The 14857-nt window shown below is 45.5% G+C and overlaps 1 protein-coding gene across 1 annotated transcript in view; it reads right to left on the bottom strand.

Annotated features, from left to right (window-relative positions):
• Positions 1 to 1379: 1379 nt before the first annotated feature.
• The window catches only part of LOC138771156 (carcinoembryonic antigen-related cell adhesion molecule 2-like), a 35208-nt gene continuing 21730 nt past the window's right edge, over positions 1380 to 14857 (bottom strand). The window contains exons 3-8 of the mRNA XM_069950672.1: positions 13819 to 14067; positions 10494 to 10730; positions 7015 to 7170; positions 4241 to 4294; positions 2657 to 2682; positions 1380 to 1774 (exon numbers count right to left, since the gene is read on the bottom strand). Coding sequence (XP_069806773.1) covers positions 1733 to 1774; positions 2657 to 2682; positions 4241 to 4294; positions 7015 to 7170; positions 10494 to 10730; positions 13819 to 14067 — 764 coding nt within the window. The 3' untranslated portion in view covers positions 1380 to 1732. The remainder of the gene's footprint in view (positions 1775 to 2656; positions 2683 to 4240; positions 4295 to 7014; positions 7171 to 10493; positions 10731 to 13818; positions 14068 to 14857) is intronic.

The following is a 14857-nucleotide window of genomic DNA, read 5'->3' as shown; positions in this document are numbered from 1 at the left end:
GGCCAAGAACTTAATGGCCACGATGGCTGAGCTTCAACTATCCTGTGTACAGATAGAAGAAGCTTCCAGATGATCAGCGATCACTGCAGCCTCCCCCAATGTGGGCTTTACGGCAGAGTGGCCAGAAAGTAGCTTCTTCTTAGTAAAAGACACATAAAGCCACCCAGAGTTTCCAATAAAGCATCTAAAGTATTTTTTAGACTGTGAGAAACAAGACTCTGGTCTGATGAAACCAAGATTGAACTTTATGGCCTCAATTCAAGCATTAAGTCTAGCGGAAACCAGACACTGCCCATGACCTGCCCCATACCATCCCTACAGTGAATTCTGGTGGGGGCAGCATCACATTTTCGGAGGGTAGGGAGACTGATCAGGGTTGAGAACATCTGAATAGAAAAAAGTACATAGTTATTCTTACTGAAAACCTGATCCAGAGCACTCTGGAGCTCAGACGCGTTTGTGGATGAATCTTCCAACAAGACATTGATCCTCAGTAGACTGCCAGGACAACACAGGAGCGGCTAAGGTACAACTCTGTGATGGTCCTTGAATGTTTCATCCAGAGGACTGACCTGAACCTGATGAAACATCTATGGAGAAACCTAAATATGGCGTCCACTGAAGACGCCCATCCAACCCGTCGTCCAGCGTGAGAGGAACTGCGGAGCAGAATGGCAGAAAATCCCCAAATCCGGGTGTAAACCTTGTGGCCTCATAGCCAAGAAGACTGGAGGCCGGAATCACTGCAAAAGGGGCTTCACATAATGCTTTGTAACCGCTCTGAATACTGGTCATCAAAGACTTCACATTATGGAATTATTATCACTGAATGCAGAATGATGGGGGAAATATTGACTCTTGTGACAGTGGCAGGGGAAAGAGGGGAGGGGGGGGGCAGAGCTCACGAGCATGCGCACTGCACACCCAGCCTTCCCTCCCTACCCCCGCCGGCCTCCGTAGCCAGGAAACCGGAAGCCTGAGGCTGCCATGTTTCCATGGCTACCATCAGGGCTCTGCGATCACTGCGAGCCCCGATGGACAGCAGACAGAGAATTCTCCCTCTGTAGAGGGAGAATTCTGTCAGGAGCCCTATAGATGCTGCAGTCGTGCTGACCGCAGTATCTATAGGGTTAACTATCTAGAGTTGCGGCGGGTCTCCCTGCCACGGATGACACAGACACAGCTCCTGCACCTGTGTCATCCTGGAGCGTAAATTAACGTCGCTGCAGCATCAGGCATAGGCTGAAGCGACGTTAATTTACAGTGCAGCGGCGGGAGAGGGTTAAAGAACAAAATTACCCTAATATTTTGTAGGATTCATTTTTTAAAGTCGCCACAGGATGTTGCTGGACCATTCTGTGGGAACCCCAAACCCTCACCTAGATTTCTCTGCCCTTGGATGCATGTGATGGACTTCTGTCACTATAAGCGTTTGTAAGACAATTTCCATAATTTTTTTCCCTTTTATTACACATGGTATTGCAGCGGCTTTCTTACATAGATGGCTTTGGGCTGACACACAATAACATAAAGCTGATTACACATACAGAACTATAGCAGTTTCTAAAAATAATTGTCATGAAGAGGTCCCCCATACCAATACAGTATGCTGTATAATACTCTATGAGTGACACTGCTCTGTGCTGGTCCACCATGTATTACTGGTATAAGCTATGGGGGTCTTCTCGTATACTGTAATGCAAAGTCTTTCAATCTCCCGGTCTGTAGATCCTCAGGATTCTCTATCCTTAATTCTGACTGCTGAATAGACAACCTGTGGAGTTAGGAGAAAACAGACTGAAAGCAATGTAATATCTAACATCTCAGGCTTCCTACAATGTTCCTTCTGGCTTATGGTCCCTGCAGAATGACTGGGAAATGTTATAGATGCAGGATGGATATAGGGAATGGATAAGCTATAAGGAACGGATAAAATAAGCTTTGTGATTCAAAAAGTTTTCCCCAGACACTTCCCTGTAAGCTGTAATGGGCAGTGGATGTGGACCCGCTCTGACTTTGGCCCACACCAGGGAGCGGAGTGTAAGTGCCCTCTAGGTCTACTCTATGTACTACCATGAGCTCTCAATCTGTTTATGACCAAATGGTACATTATGTATGAGTCTAATCTACCAGACTCCTGACAGACCAATACTTCACCCATAAGACTTGTACCTGGACCCATAGTACCTCCTCCCAACGTGTCTCTATTGGTTGTATAGAGCTGGGATTACATATTCAGAGAGGTCTCACTCCTGCCCATAACCACCACAAACAGCTGTACCCAAGGACGCATCTATACTGCAGAGCGCCCCTGTGCAATGTTATTCTACATGTCACCAAGGAATCACCAAAATCATGGCCACTTTCCCCCACTCTTGTCTCCAGTTCAGGTGCGGTTTGCAATTAAGGTCCATTTCCGTCAATGGAACTGAGTTTCAAACCCCACCCAATCTGGAGACAAGAGTGGTGCAAAAGTGATTGTGTTTTTGTAGCCCTGGATAACCTCTTCAAAGAAGCACTCAGGATTTTCTATTTCATTATTCATTATGCAGCTTTTCAGTCTGTAGCTATCTATTTCTACCACTATTAGCTATTATATTATCTGTCACTGCTAAAAAATATAAAAAATTAAAAAAACTTCTCGTGTCATACTTACAGTTTCTGTGACTTCCTGTGATGTAGCTATAAAAATATAAAGGCAGCATGTGATACATTGTTAAGTATATATACTATGGGTCTCCGAATTGCATCCCTCCAGCTGTCGCAAAACTACATTTCCCATCATGCCTGGAAAGCCATAGGGCTGAATACTGCCTGTATACTTACCTGAGCTGATCGTGTTCCTGCAATGTGACTATTTTTTAGTTCAGATACTGTACAGATCCCCCTGGTGCCCACATGGCTCCTACTCTGGCTATGCTGAGTTTACAGAGGCTGGAGGTTACTGTGTTGTATGCGTGTCTACAAGAGCGCTGTCATAGAGATGCATATAACACAGTGGTTTCCAGTGCTATAGACTGCCGACACTGGAGGAGAGGTCACATAGGTGGCGGCATTGGAACATAGAAATAACTCCCTGCGGTGGGAATGTGATCAGCCCAAATAGGTATATGCCCCAAGCCTGCTGATGACATCACAGGCCGCAGTCTATATTAACCCCTTCAAGACCCAACTCATTGATGTCCGGGTCAAATTAATGCAATGTTCCTCCCCGCCTTCTAAGAGCGCTTTTATTTTTCCACCTACAGGGCTGGTTGGGGTGTTATTTTTTTGCGCCATGATCTCTAGTTTTTATTGGTATCATATTGGTTTAATGGAAAAAATTGGGTTGCTTTTTATTAATTTTTTTTCTGATATATAATTTGAAAATATCTGCAATCCTGGTGGGTTTTTTTTTTCCATTTACGCCGTTCACTGTGCAGAAACAATAATGTTAAATTTTAATAGATCGGAAAATTCCACACGCTACGATATGCAATATGTTTATTTTTAAAATATTTTTATTTTTATAATGGACAAAGGGGTATATTAAACTTAGGGGGGGTGTTATAAGTTTTTTTTTAAATACTTTAAAAAACTTTTTTATTACACTTTTTTTCACTTTAAAACATGCAATCAATAGATTGCATATACTGATCTATGCTATGCCATAGCATAGCATAGATCACTGTTGTTTGCAATCTATGCATAGAGCCTGCCTGAGAGCAGACTCTATACATGGAACGCCTATGCAACAGGACGGAGGTAAGTGACTTACCCCCGCCCGTCGGCACAAGTGATCGGGACCCCCGCAGCATCCCGATCACTCAGTGACAGGAGCTTGTCCTGTCACTGAGTACCTTAAATGCCGTGATCGCTATAGATCGCTGCGTTTAGGGGATAATGACAGGCAGCTTCGGGATCGCAGCTGCCTGTCATTATGCTGGGCTCCCGAGACACTGATGTGTGTGGGACCGCTCTCACTGCAGCGGTCCCGCACACATCTACAGCCCCTCAGTCAGGAACATATATACTGTATACATTCCTACTCCACGGGTTATGTGCAGTAGGAACATATATATATAGATTGCTAACATGAAGGGGTTAATAATCACTAAACCCTGGATTGTCGCACATTGCCTTCTACAAACAATGTCCAATAGAATATCCAATATGAAAATAAAATATTAGAAAAGTTCTAAAAGGGTTAAATATATAAAAATACATTTATAGAAAGTGCTGTGCAGAAATAAACACCGACCTTTTGTAGGGAGGCTGAGAGTTATATAACAGATGTCATCTCCTTCAGTCAGATCTGTAGAAATATATAGAGATAATAAAATCAAGCTCCAGTAATAATCCTATAATAGTAACAGATGCTTTGCTGTGTTCTGTTCCCATTTGTTCCCTATGCTGTGATCCTGTATATTGTCCTGTGTCCTCGATGTCAGAACCCCCCGCAGACTCCGCCACAGACCACAGTGCAGACTGTATGAGGATTTCCTGATAATCTGTAAGACGTCTCGTATATGTCCCCTGTATGTGAAGCTCCGTCCTGTGCTCTGAATTACAACATCTTAAAGAGTCACTGTCGTATTTTTTTTTTTTTTTGCAGAAATCAATAGTCCAGGCGATTTTAAAGAGAACCAATCATGGATGATAATCAAAATTTTTTTTTTCCCTAATTAGATGTATTTCATTATTTTATTAATATTTGTAAATATAATTGATTATTTTTTTTGTTGCGTTTTTAAAATATTTACTTTTTACTTTCCTGTCTCGCGCCGCCTCTTTTTAAAAGAGCCGGCTCGAGACAGGAAGCTCCCGTCATGCAGAGCGGCAAGGCCGGGCGCCGCCATCTTAATGACGTCACTTGCGTTCCACCGCTGGAACGCAAGAGACTAAATCAAGATGGCGGCGCCCGACCATGCTACAGCGGACCAGAGGATCAGGTTAAGTATAAGATACAGACTGCAAAGGCAGTCTGTATCTTCATTGATAGACTTAGGAAGAGAAGACCTTTGATAATAGGGATAGTGAATTTTAGGTGATTGGTTCTCTTTAAGAAACTTTGTAATTGGGATTATTAGCCAAATCTGCCATTATCTGCATGTAAAAAGCCTTTTCCCAGGTCCCCCCCTCCTTCCTCTTTTCCATCCACTGCAAAAAATCTGAAAATTGTGACTTGTTGCATGAGTCGTCCCCTGTCTGCTCTAGGGAGAGGGGAGGGGGGAGGAGGAAGGAGGGAGTTAGCCTCAGCAGAAAGCAGATAAGGGCTCAGCCACACTAGCGTTTTCCTTTGTTTCTAATGGATCCGTCCAAATTCACGACAGTGACACTTTAAGAGGCAGCACAAACACCTGAAGTATTAATGGAGTCTGCTCTGTGTATAATGTACATGAGGAGGTTCTTCAGGGGCCTTTAGAACTAATCTTTAGCTGTAGGGTGTTCCCATCATTAAATATTATCCCTCCATGTCTTTGACATGGAGGGGTGTAGCTGTGGCTGTGGGGTGTGGCCTATGTGGGTGTGGTTTGCAGGGTTCGGCTGGTCGGAATTTTCCCTTCATTCTTATTGTAAGGATATGCATATTACAGGCCCCCAGCACATTATATACCCCAGTATCAGCCCCAGCATATTACAGGCCTCAGTATCAGGCCCCAGCATATTACACACCCCAGTATCAAGCCCCCAGAATATTCCAGACGCCAGTATCAGGCCCCCAGCATATTATACTCCCCAGTATCATTCACCCAGCATATTACAGACCCCTAGTGTCAAGCCCCCAGCATATTATACTCCCCAGTATCATTCACCCAGCATATTACAGACCCCAGTATCAGGCCCCCAGCATATAACAGACCCCAGTATCAAGCCCCCAGCATATTACAGACCCCAGTATCAGGCCCCCAGCATATAACAGACCCCAGTATCAAGCCCCCAGCATATTACAGACTCCAGTAGCAGGCCCCCAGCATATAACAGACCCCAGTATCAGGCCCCCAGCATATAACAGACCCCAGTATCAGGCCCCCAGCATATAACAGACCCCAGTATCAGGCCCCCAGCATACAACAGACCCCAGTATCAGGCCCCCAGCATATAACAGACCCCAGTATCAGGCCCCCAGCATACAACAGACCCCAGTATCAGGCCCCCAGCATATAACAGACCCCAGTATCAGGCCCCCAGCATATAACAGACCCCAGTATCAAGCCCCCAGCATATTATAGACTCCAGTATCAAGCCCCCAGCATATTACAGACTCCAGTATCAGGCCCCCAGCATATTATAGACTCCAGTATCAGGCCCCCAGCATATAACAGACCCCAGTATCAGGCCCCCAGCATATTATAGACTCCAGTATCAGGCCCCCAGCATACAACAGACCCCAGTATCAGGCCTCCAGCATACAACAGACCCCAGTATCAGGCCCCCAGCATATAACAGACCCCAGTATCAGGCCCCCAGCATACAACAGATCCCAGTATCAGGCCCCCAGCATATAACAGACCCCAGTATCAGGCCCCCAGCATACAACAGATCCCAGTATCTGGCCCCCAGCATATTACATATGGACTGTTTGGTGATGGCCCTGGTAGTACTCCCCCATCATCTGCTCATACTATGAGCAGATGATGGGAAGAGTAGTACTGTGTATACAGTATGTGCCCAGCACTGAGCAGGAAGGGAGCGGGGAGGTAGTTAGATGCACAGACACCTCTCTCCATCTCCCTGTTCTTTGCCCTCCAAATGTATTGATTTAATACATTTATGGAATACTTTTGGGAGCAAGAACACTTGCTCCTCAAAGTATTCCATAAATGTATTCAATCAAAAACATACTGTACATTACATTTTTACATACACATCAATTGAATCCATAGAGTGTCCAGCAGAGGGCGCACTATATATATAGAAGTCAGAAGAAGAAGAGCGTAAATGTTCTCTAAGCTTTTTTATGAAACCTTTTTCTAATCCCATTTAGTTTTATAATATTAAAGGACATAATAACATGAAAGTAAACCTGGGCACCTGGCTGAGGATCTCTGGTTCGGTTTCTTTTAGGGAATAACCTGGTTATCTGATGCCGGAGTCTGAAGATCAGAATAGCTGACACTATGAGGATGATCAGCAGAGCCACAGAGACTGTCAGGTGTAAGTATGAGAGGTGTCCGTGTCCGTCATTCTCTATGAGAGCAACACAGCATGTCATTACCAGAGAGATACCATCATACATGTAACACAAGGGTGTAGTATACAGTATATATTACAGTATTTTATACAATATTAGGCCATGTTCACATGGCGTAAGAGACCAGCCGTTCCTTGACCCCGCCGGGTCATGGAATGGCCAGTCTCTGAAAAGATCATCCCGGCCGTACTGCAGTACGGCTGGATGATCTTTCGGCCCGCGGAGTTCTGATGCAGGCGCATCCGTGCGTGGCCACATCAGAACTCCCCACAGCACACAATAGAGCAAGCGGCCGGAGGCAACGGTTGTGTGAACTGACAGGGTTTTCTGCGGCCGCTATTCACTGAACTGCGCACACAGAAAACTGACATGTCAGTTTTCTACAGCGCCGCATGGGATCCCGGCCGGAGTGTATACCAAGTGTACACACTCTGGCCGAGATTCCCTCAGGCTGCAGCACTACGTAAGTGCCGCTGAAATCACGGACGTTGTAACAATGGCCCTGATTTCCGCGGCACTTACGTAGTGTGAACATAGCCTTACAGTACACAGTATTATAATAGTGTGGTGCTCACCTCCGGTGGAGATGTACGGACAGTCACTTGCCAGATGGTTTGGTGTGACGCCAGATTTATGGTGGTTGGCCGAGATACAGCCGTGCCCAGTGATGGTAATCTGTCGTGACACCAGTGCCGGTTGGGCACACATGCTTTTATTTTAATGGATGGTGGCACTGGCACCCCTGCTTTTATTTTAACTGGCCGGTTATACCTTGTTCCCCTGTGGTCAGTGTCCTGCCAGGCTGTTGCAGGGTCCCTTGGACACTTATCACGGTGGTCCGGAGTGGAGTAGTGATCCACCCGGACTATTGGGACTGCCACCCACAGAAAGGGGAGATCACCCAAGGAAGGTGTGTGTGCTGTGTCAGTGCTTGACGAGAAATCACAGAGTCTCTTTAGCATAAATATAATCTGGTTTACTCTGAAGATACTTGAGGTGGTTTTACCTTGATACAATACTTTACACTTGATAAGATACTTAATACTTTAGGATCCAGATCTGTATCGAGAGTAGAAGAAGTGGTACAGTCGTGCTGACTGAGTTGCCTGATGAGAAGTAGAAGAGAAGATCGGAGGAGTAGAGAGGAGGATGTCAAGAGAGTCCCAACCCAATGTAGTACTGTGCTCTGCCGGAAGTTCGGAGGTAGAAATAGAAGAATACTTGAGAAGAGAGAGAATACTTGTGCCTGTGACTCTTTGGTCTTTGCACCACCTATTGCCCACCAGTGTTGAGTGACCCGTCCTAGAGGGGGACACAAGCCCCAGACTTTGTTACCTGGAATGAGCGGAATGCTGGGGGTTCCCTGCTTACACCCGCACTGCGAGATAGAGTTCATAGGCTTCTAGTAACTTTGCTCTATCCGGATCAGTTCCTTTACTTTTCTATGCATACTGTCCTGCACTGTGTCTCTCCTTGTCCATGGCGCGGCTTAGGATGGTCCCTGACTTGTCCTCTCTAGTGAAGGCTTAACACTGCATCGTGTTGAGTGGAGTTACTTGAGAAGAAACTGTCTCTAGGTACATGTGTTCTGCGTCTAGACCACAACTTAGACTGGGGACCTGACAGGAGCCAGGGCCCAACTGGACCACTGTAGAGAGCGTTCTGGCTTGTGTCCTATCTCTACAGAGTCTAACGGCAAAAGACCCTACACTTCGTCCACCCATGTGACTTCCTTCCTACAGCGCATGTACAGATCCATGTGACTCACAAACAAACAATGACCCTTTGAGTACTACAGCTGTGCAGTAACTAAGCGTACACACTTGCAATGACGACATCTTGTGACGAAACTCTGGCACTTCTACATCACCACTTACACTTAAAAAGTACAGGCTTTTACGAAGGGTGTAACCAATAGCAACACCCGTGGTGGGACACCACAATAGCAAAGTAGAAAAAAGCGCCGAGCACTCACCCAAAGCATTTCCACTATAAGTCTTTATTTCAAATCTTCATAGTGAGCGGGCTAGTAGGAGAACAGTGCAGGTGCGTTCCACTAACAACGATTGTTTCGGTACTTCTTCCTTCTTCCGGTTCTCCTACTTCCCCGCTCACTATGAAGATTTAAATTAAAGACTTATTGTGGAACTGCTTTGTGTGAGTGTTTAGCACTTTATTCTGCTTCACTACATTGTTGCCACACTTATAGCTGCTGCACCCTCTATGCCACACAGTTTGCTGATCTATACCGGGATTAGCGGCCTTACTTTCAGGGAGTGCCTTAGTTTAGGGTGGGGGTGCTTTATTTTCTTTGGGGGGGGGGGGGGGCTTATTTTAGGCTAGTTGGTAGGCTAGCTTGGGAGCCCTATTTTAGGAGGATGTCTTATTTTCGGGGAAACACAGTACAGTGGTACCTCGGTTTAAGAGTAACTGTGTTTAAGAGCGTTTTGCAAGAAGAGCTTACAGTTTTTCGAAATTGTAACTTGGTTTAAGAGCATTGCTTTGGTTTAAGAGCTCCGTGTACTGCATGGGAGGCGGAGTGGGGGAGGGGCATGGCGTGCTCAGCGTGGTCAACAGCCCTGTACTCTGACCCAGGAAGTCTCCCTCACCTTCCAAATCATAGCAGATCCACTTCAGGCTGGGGCTTACATCAGGGGACAGGACTGCGAAGGTAATCTCTCCATAGCTGTAACCCCTCTCTCCCCGGACAGAGAGTGCTGCATTTCTGTGCCCACATCAGTCCTTCTCATTGCTCCATACTTCCTGCAGTCTCTGTCAGCCCTTGTGTTTCCCATCCTCTCCATTCCTGCTTTGATATGCCTGCACTCACACTTAGCTATACACACTGCTGCTATAATGTGCCTGCACTCACACTCAGCTATACACACTGCTGCTATAATATGCCTACACTCAGCTATACACACTGCTGCTATAATATGCCTGCACTTACACTCAGCTATACACACTGCTGCTATAATGTGCCTGCACTCACACTTAGCTATACACACTGCTGCTATAATGTGCCTGCAATTACACTCAGCTTTACACACTGCTGCTATAATGTACCTGCACTCACATTCAGCTATACACACTGCTGCTATAATATGCCTACACTCAGCTATACACACTGCTGCTATAATATGCCTGCACTTACACTCAGCTATATACACTGCTGCTATAATGTGCCTGTATTTACACTCAGCTATACACACTGCGGCTATAATGTGCCTGAACTCACCATACTGGATTACGAGTATGGCCCCTGAGGGTATTATACTCGTAATCCAAGGCACCACTGTACATATATATATATATTTACCTCTGATGGGAACAGACACAGAATCAGTGTAAGATACGGGATCCCTGTATAGTCTTTTCTCACATCTGTATCTGCCGGCCACCTGTGCTTGTGTGAGGAATAATACATCTCCTGAGTCCTGTAGAAGTTTGTCTCCTTTATAGAATCTTGTCCAGTCTACAGAATACTCAGGCCGACTGCGACATCTCAGACGTAGGACCCCAGATACATGGAGAGGAGCCTGCAGGATGACCGGGCCTGAAATACAATGTAAGGTAATAATGGCAGACGGTAACTGGAAGGTCACAGGACGTCATCTCTTGTTACTCCACAATATACAGGATGGGATGGAGCTATTACTGATATGTTATCATACATTGTACATCACACACACTTAACCCTTAGAGAATCAGGCCAATTTAAATTTTTGCATTTTTTCACCTAGAAACCCGCATGAGCCCTTATTTTTTGCGTCACTAATTGTACTTTCCAATGACAGGCTGAATTTTTGCATAATGTACACTGCGAAACCAGAAAAAAAATTCTATGTGTGGTGAAATTGAAAAAAAACCCCACATTTCTTTTATTTGGAGGGTATTTTTTTTACGCTGTTCGCCCTGGGGTAAAACTGACTTGTTATATATGTTCCTCAAGTCGTTACGATTACAATGATATATAACATGTATAACTTTCATTGTATCTGATGGCCGGTAAAAAATTCAAACCATTGTTAACAAATATATGTTCCTTAAAACCGCTCCATTCCCAGGCTTATAGCGCTTTTATCCTTTGGTCTATGGGGCTGTGTCAGGTGTCATTTTTTGCGCCATGATGTGTTTTTTTCTATCGGTACCTTGAGTGCGGATATGCAACTTTTTGATCGCTTTTTATTACAATTTTTTTGGATTTGATGCGACCAAAAATGCGCAATTGTGAACTTTGGGATCTTTTGCGCTTACGCCGTTTACCGTGCGAGATCAGGAATGTGATTAATTAATAGTTCAGGCGATTACGCACGCGGCGATAGCAAACATATTTATTTATTTTTATTTATGACATGGGAAAAGGGGGGTGATTCACACTTTTATTAGGGGAGGGGGCTTTTTCTTTTTCTTTTACACTTATACTAGAAGTCCCCCTGGGGTTAGGGTTATTCCCCCCTGGGGTTAGGGTTATTCCCCCTATGGGGTTAGTGTTATTTCCCCCCCTGGGGTTAGGGTTATTCCCCCCCTGGGGTTAGGGTTATTCCCCCCTGGGGTTAGGGTTATTCCCCCTGGAGTTAGGGTTATTCCCCCCTGGGGTTAGGGTTATTCCCCCCCCTGGGGTTAGGGTTATTCCCCCCCTGGGGTTAGGGTTATTCCCCCCCTGGGGTTAGGGTTATTCCCCTCTGGGGTTAGGGTTATTCCCCTCTGGGGTTAGGGTTATTCTCCTCTGGGGTTAGGGTTATTCCCCCTGGGGTTAGGGTTATTCCCCATGGGGAATTCTAGTATAAGTACACTGATCTCTCATTGAGATCTTTGCTGTATAGTAATACAGCATAGATCAATGCTGCAGCCGAAAACTATCAAGTGCCGAGCCAGGATCAGCGGCATTACAGCGCAGACCCCGCCGGGTGAAGACACGGGGATCGCTCCTCCGGGACAACGTCCCGGGGGGGGGGGGGGGGGCGATCTCAGTCTTGTTGAAGACTTGTCTGTTTCAGTTACATTAACCCTTAAGACACGTGATAAGGTGGTGTCTGTAATGTTGCTGCTGTTATGGAGCCACAGAGAGTCCTCTGCGTGGTGCACAGATATTTCTTATTCCAGTCATTCCAGGTGATGGGACCAGAGCTGGGTTGTTTGCCAGTAGTGCACACAGAATTACTTCCTGTACTAGTTGATTGTCCAGTACTACAGATGGCATGTAGGGGGGAAGGGGTTACTGATGTACTGGCTTTGCAGTATGTGAGCAGCAAAGAAATAAACAGCAGCTACAAAGCATGGAAGAGGTTACACTACACACTGAGCGGCTGCTAAACTTATAAAGTGAGCGGGAGAATATAATGCAGCACTGGGAGGCCTTAACTTACCTTTCATGGACAGTGTAGATGATCTGGAGAAAAGACATAACTTGCAGGTTCCGTGACTTTCTCTCTCCTCTTTCCCTGCACAAAGTACACACTAAGCCCTGCCCCACTTCCTGTCTTGCTTTTGTGTGTGCTTCTAGAGACAGAATTCCCCTAACAACAGGCAGTAAATAGCAGATTGCAGAGAAGTGAGACACCTAGTGGCCAAGACATTAAAGCTATTTTTCGTGAATGGGGTAGCTTCACACATACCATATCACAGCTGATTTGATGGTGCGGATCTGCAGCAGATTTACAGCAGATTTCGTCTAAATAACTGAACACAGCATCTAATCTGCACCATCAAATCTGCTGCGGATCTTGTACTTGTGAACGCACTCATAAGAAGTAAATTAAAGGTGGACTATCGGCAGGTTAGACAAATCTAACCTGCTAATGGCTCCCTAGTGGGCACGGGCACTGAGGATGAAGGTATCGGGCAGAGGATTTCAGAATAAACTGCACTGGAATGGGGCCAAGGATGAAGGTAAGAGACATACCTTTATACTCAGTGCCCACTAGACTACAAATTTACATGTTTGCAAACATACTTTAAAGGGAACCAATCAGTAGTATAACACATATAATGCTATAAGCGGCTCCTAATAGAGCTGCTAAAGCGTTCTCTTACCGTACTGGGTGCACCATCCTACTAGGGGGTATGTAGGAGAACATGGTTTCAGTCTGGCGTACGCTGCAGAGGGAGAGGAGGAAACTAGTCATCTGGGCGGAGCCAGCCTATAACTAGTCACAACTCTCAGCTTGTCAGCGCACAGTGCAGGGATAATTGACAGGCAAAGAGGCCCATTAGAAGCCTGGATATTTGCCTGGGGATGGATGCATCCCAGTTATTAGAGTTATTATGGCTTTAGCTTTCCCAACCATAAGGCTGTATTACACATGTGTACAATCTAGGGATATACACAAGGGGGCAGTTTTAATGATTTTACCAGCCCCTTGAGCTTTGGTCACCTGTCCTCAGGATGCCCATACAGTTCATTATTGTGGTGGACACAGGGAAGCAATGCTCTTTATTTGTAAGCAAATCCTAATGCGCTTACCATAAAAAGTGCCACTCGCCTGCTTCTCTGTATTGTAGCATATCACTGGATAACAGATGTTATTCTAGCAGCATTATTACATTACACATTATTACACATAACATTTCCCTTCTTTCTTTTCTTCAGCAGCTCATACATTGTATTACTATGGTGTAAGACAAATGCACTGGTTACTCACCATCACTGACATCCAGCCTGACCCCAGGACTTTTACTAGACCAGGTTCCACATTGGTATGTCCCACTGTCACTTCTCTGGGCAGACCGGATATCAATAAAGTCCTGATCGGCATCCATCAATAATGTATTATCTCTACACCAGTAATATGACTTATAGCGGTAACTATCACATCGGATTGTCACATCGTCTCCTGTGAGGATCTTTCTCCAGTTAGGAGTGAAGGTCACCCTGATGGGGGCGGCAGCTCCTGCAAAACATCACATTGGTCAGAGGAGTCTGAGGCGAATAGACAGTAATAACCAGTGTAACCAGTAATACAGTATCAAGGGGTAGATATGGCTGCATGTATACTGCGGACCTAAGGAAACTGTCCAGGTCCAGTAACTTCTCCCAACCCAAACACGCAGCATTTGATTCCCGGTTTCATCCAGTTTGTTCAACACAAATAGAGAGGTTTTATTAAGAAAACAATTGGAAGGGGTTGTATACAATAAAATATAATGTAAAGGATGAGCTGCCACTCAGGATATCACCCTTGTACGCATCTCTTGTATTGGTCTTGGTTCTCAGCACTGATCATAAGCGAGAGAAGACTTTCTATTCATCTGTTTACTGTGGCAAACCTTTGGTGAGTGCCGCAGCCCAACCACATCCTCCTCCTGGTGCCATTAAGTGTAGGACATTTAAAGGAGAAGCCCGGCATAATTTTTTAAAGTATTGCATTGCCCCCCAAAAGTTATACAAATTAGCAATATACACTTATTATGGGAAATGCTTATAAAGTGCTTTTTTTCCCTGTACTTACTACTGCATCAAGGCTTCACTTCCTGGATAACATGGTGATGTCACTTCCTGTATAACATGGTGATGTCACTTCCTGGATAAAATGGTGATGTCACGACTTGACTCCCAGAGCTGTGCAGGCTGTGGCTACTAGAGAGAATGATAGCAGGGGGACACTGAGGGACACAGGGCACTGGAAGGACACTGAGCATCCCCCTGCCATCATCCTCTCCAGCAGCCACAGCCCGCACAGC

Source organism: Dendropsophus ebraccatus, chromosome 13 (genome assembly GCF_027789765.1).
Source record: "Dendropsophus ebraccatus isolate aDenEbr1 chromosome 13, aDenEbr1.pat, whole genome shotgun sequence".
In the NCBI taxonomy this organism is placed as follows: domain Eukaryota; kingdom Metazoa; phylum Chordata; class Amphibia; order Anura; family Hylidae; genus Dendropsophus; species Dendropsophus ebraccatus.
This window is presented reverse-complemented; position numbering and strand designations above follow the sequence as displayed.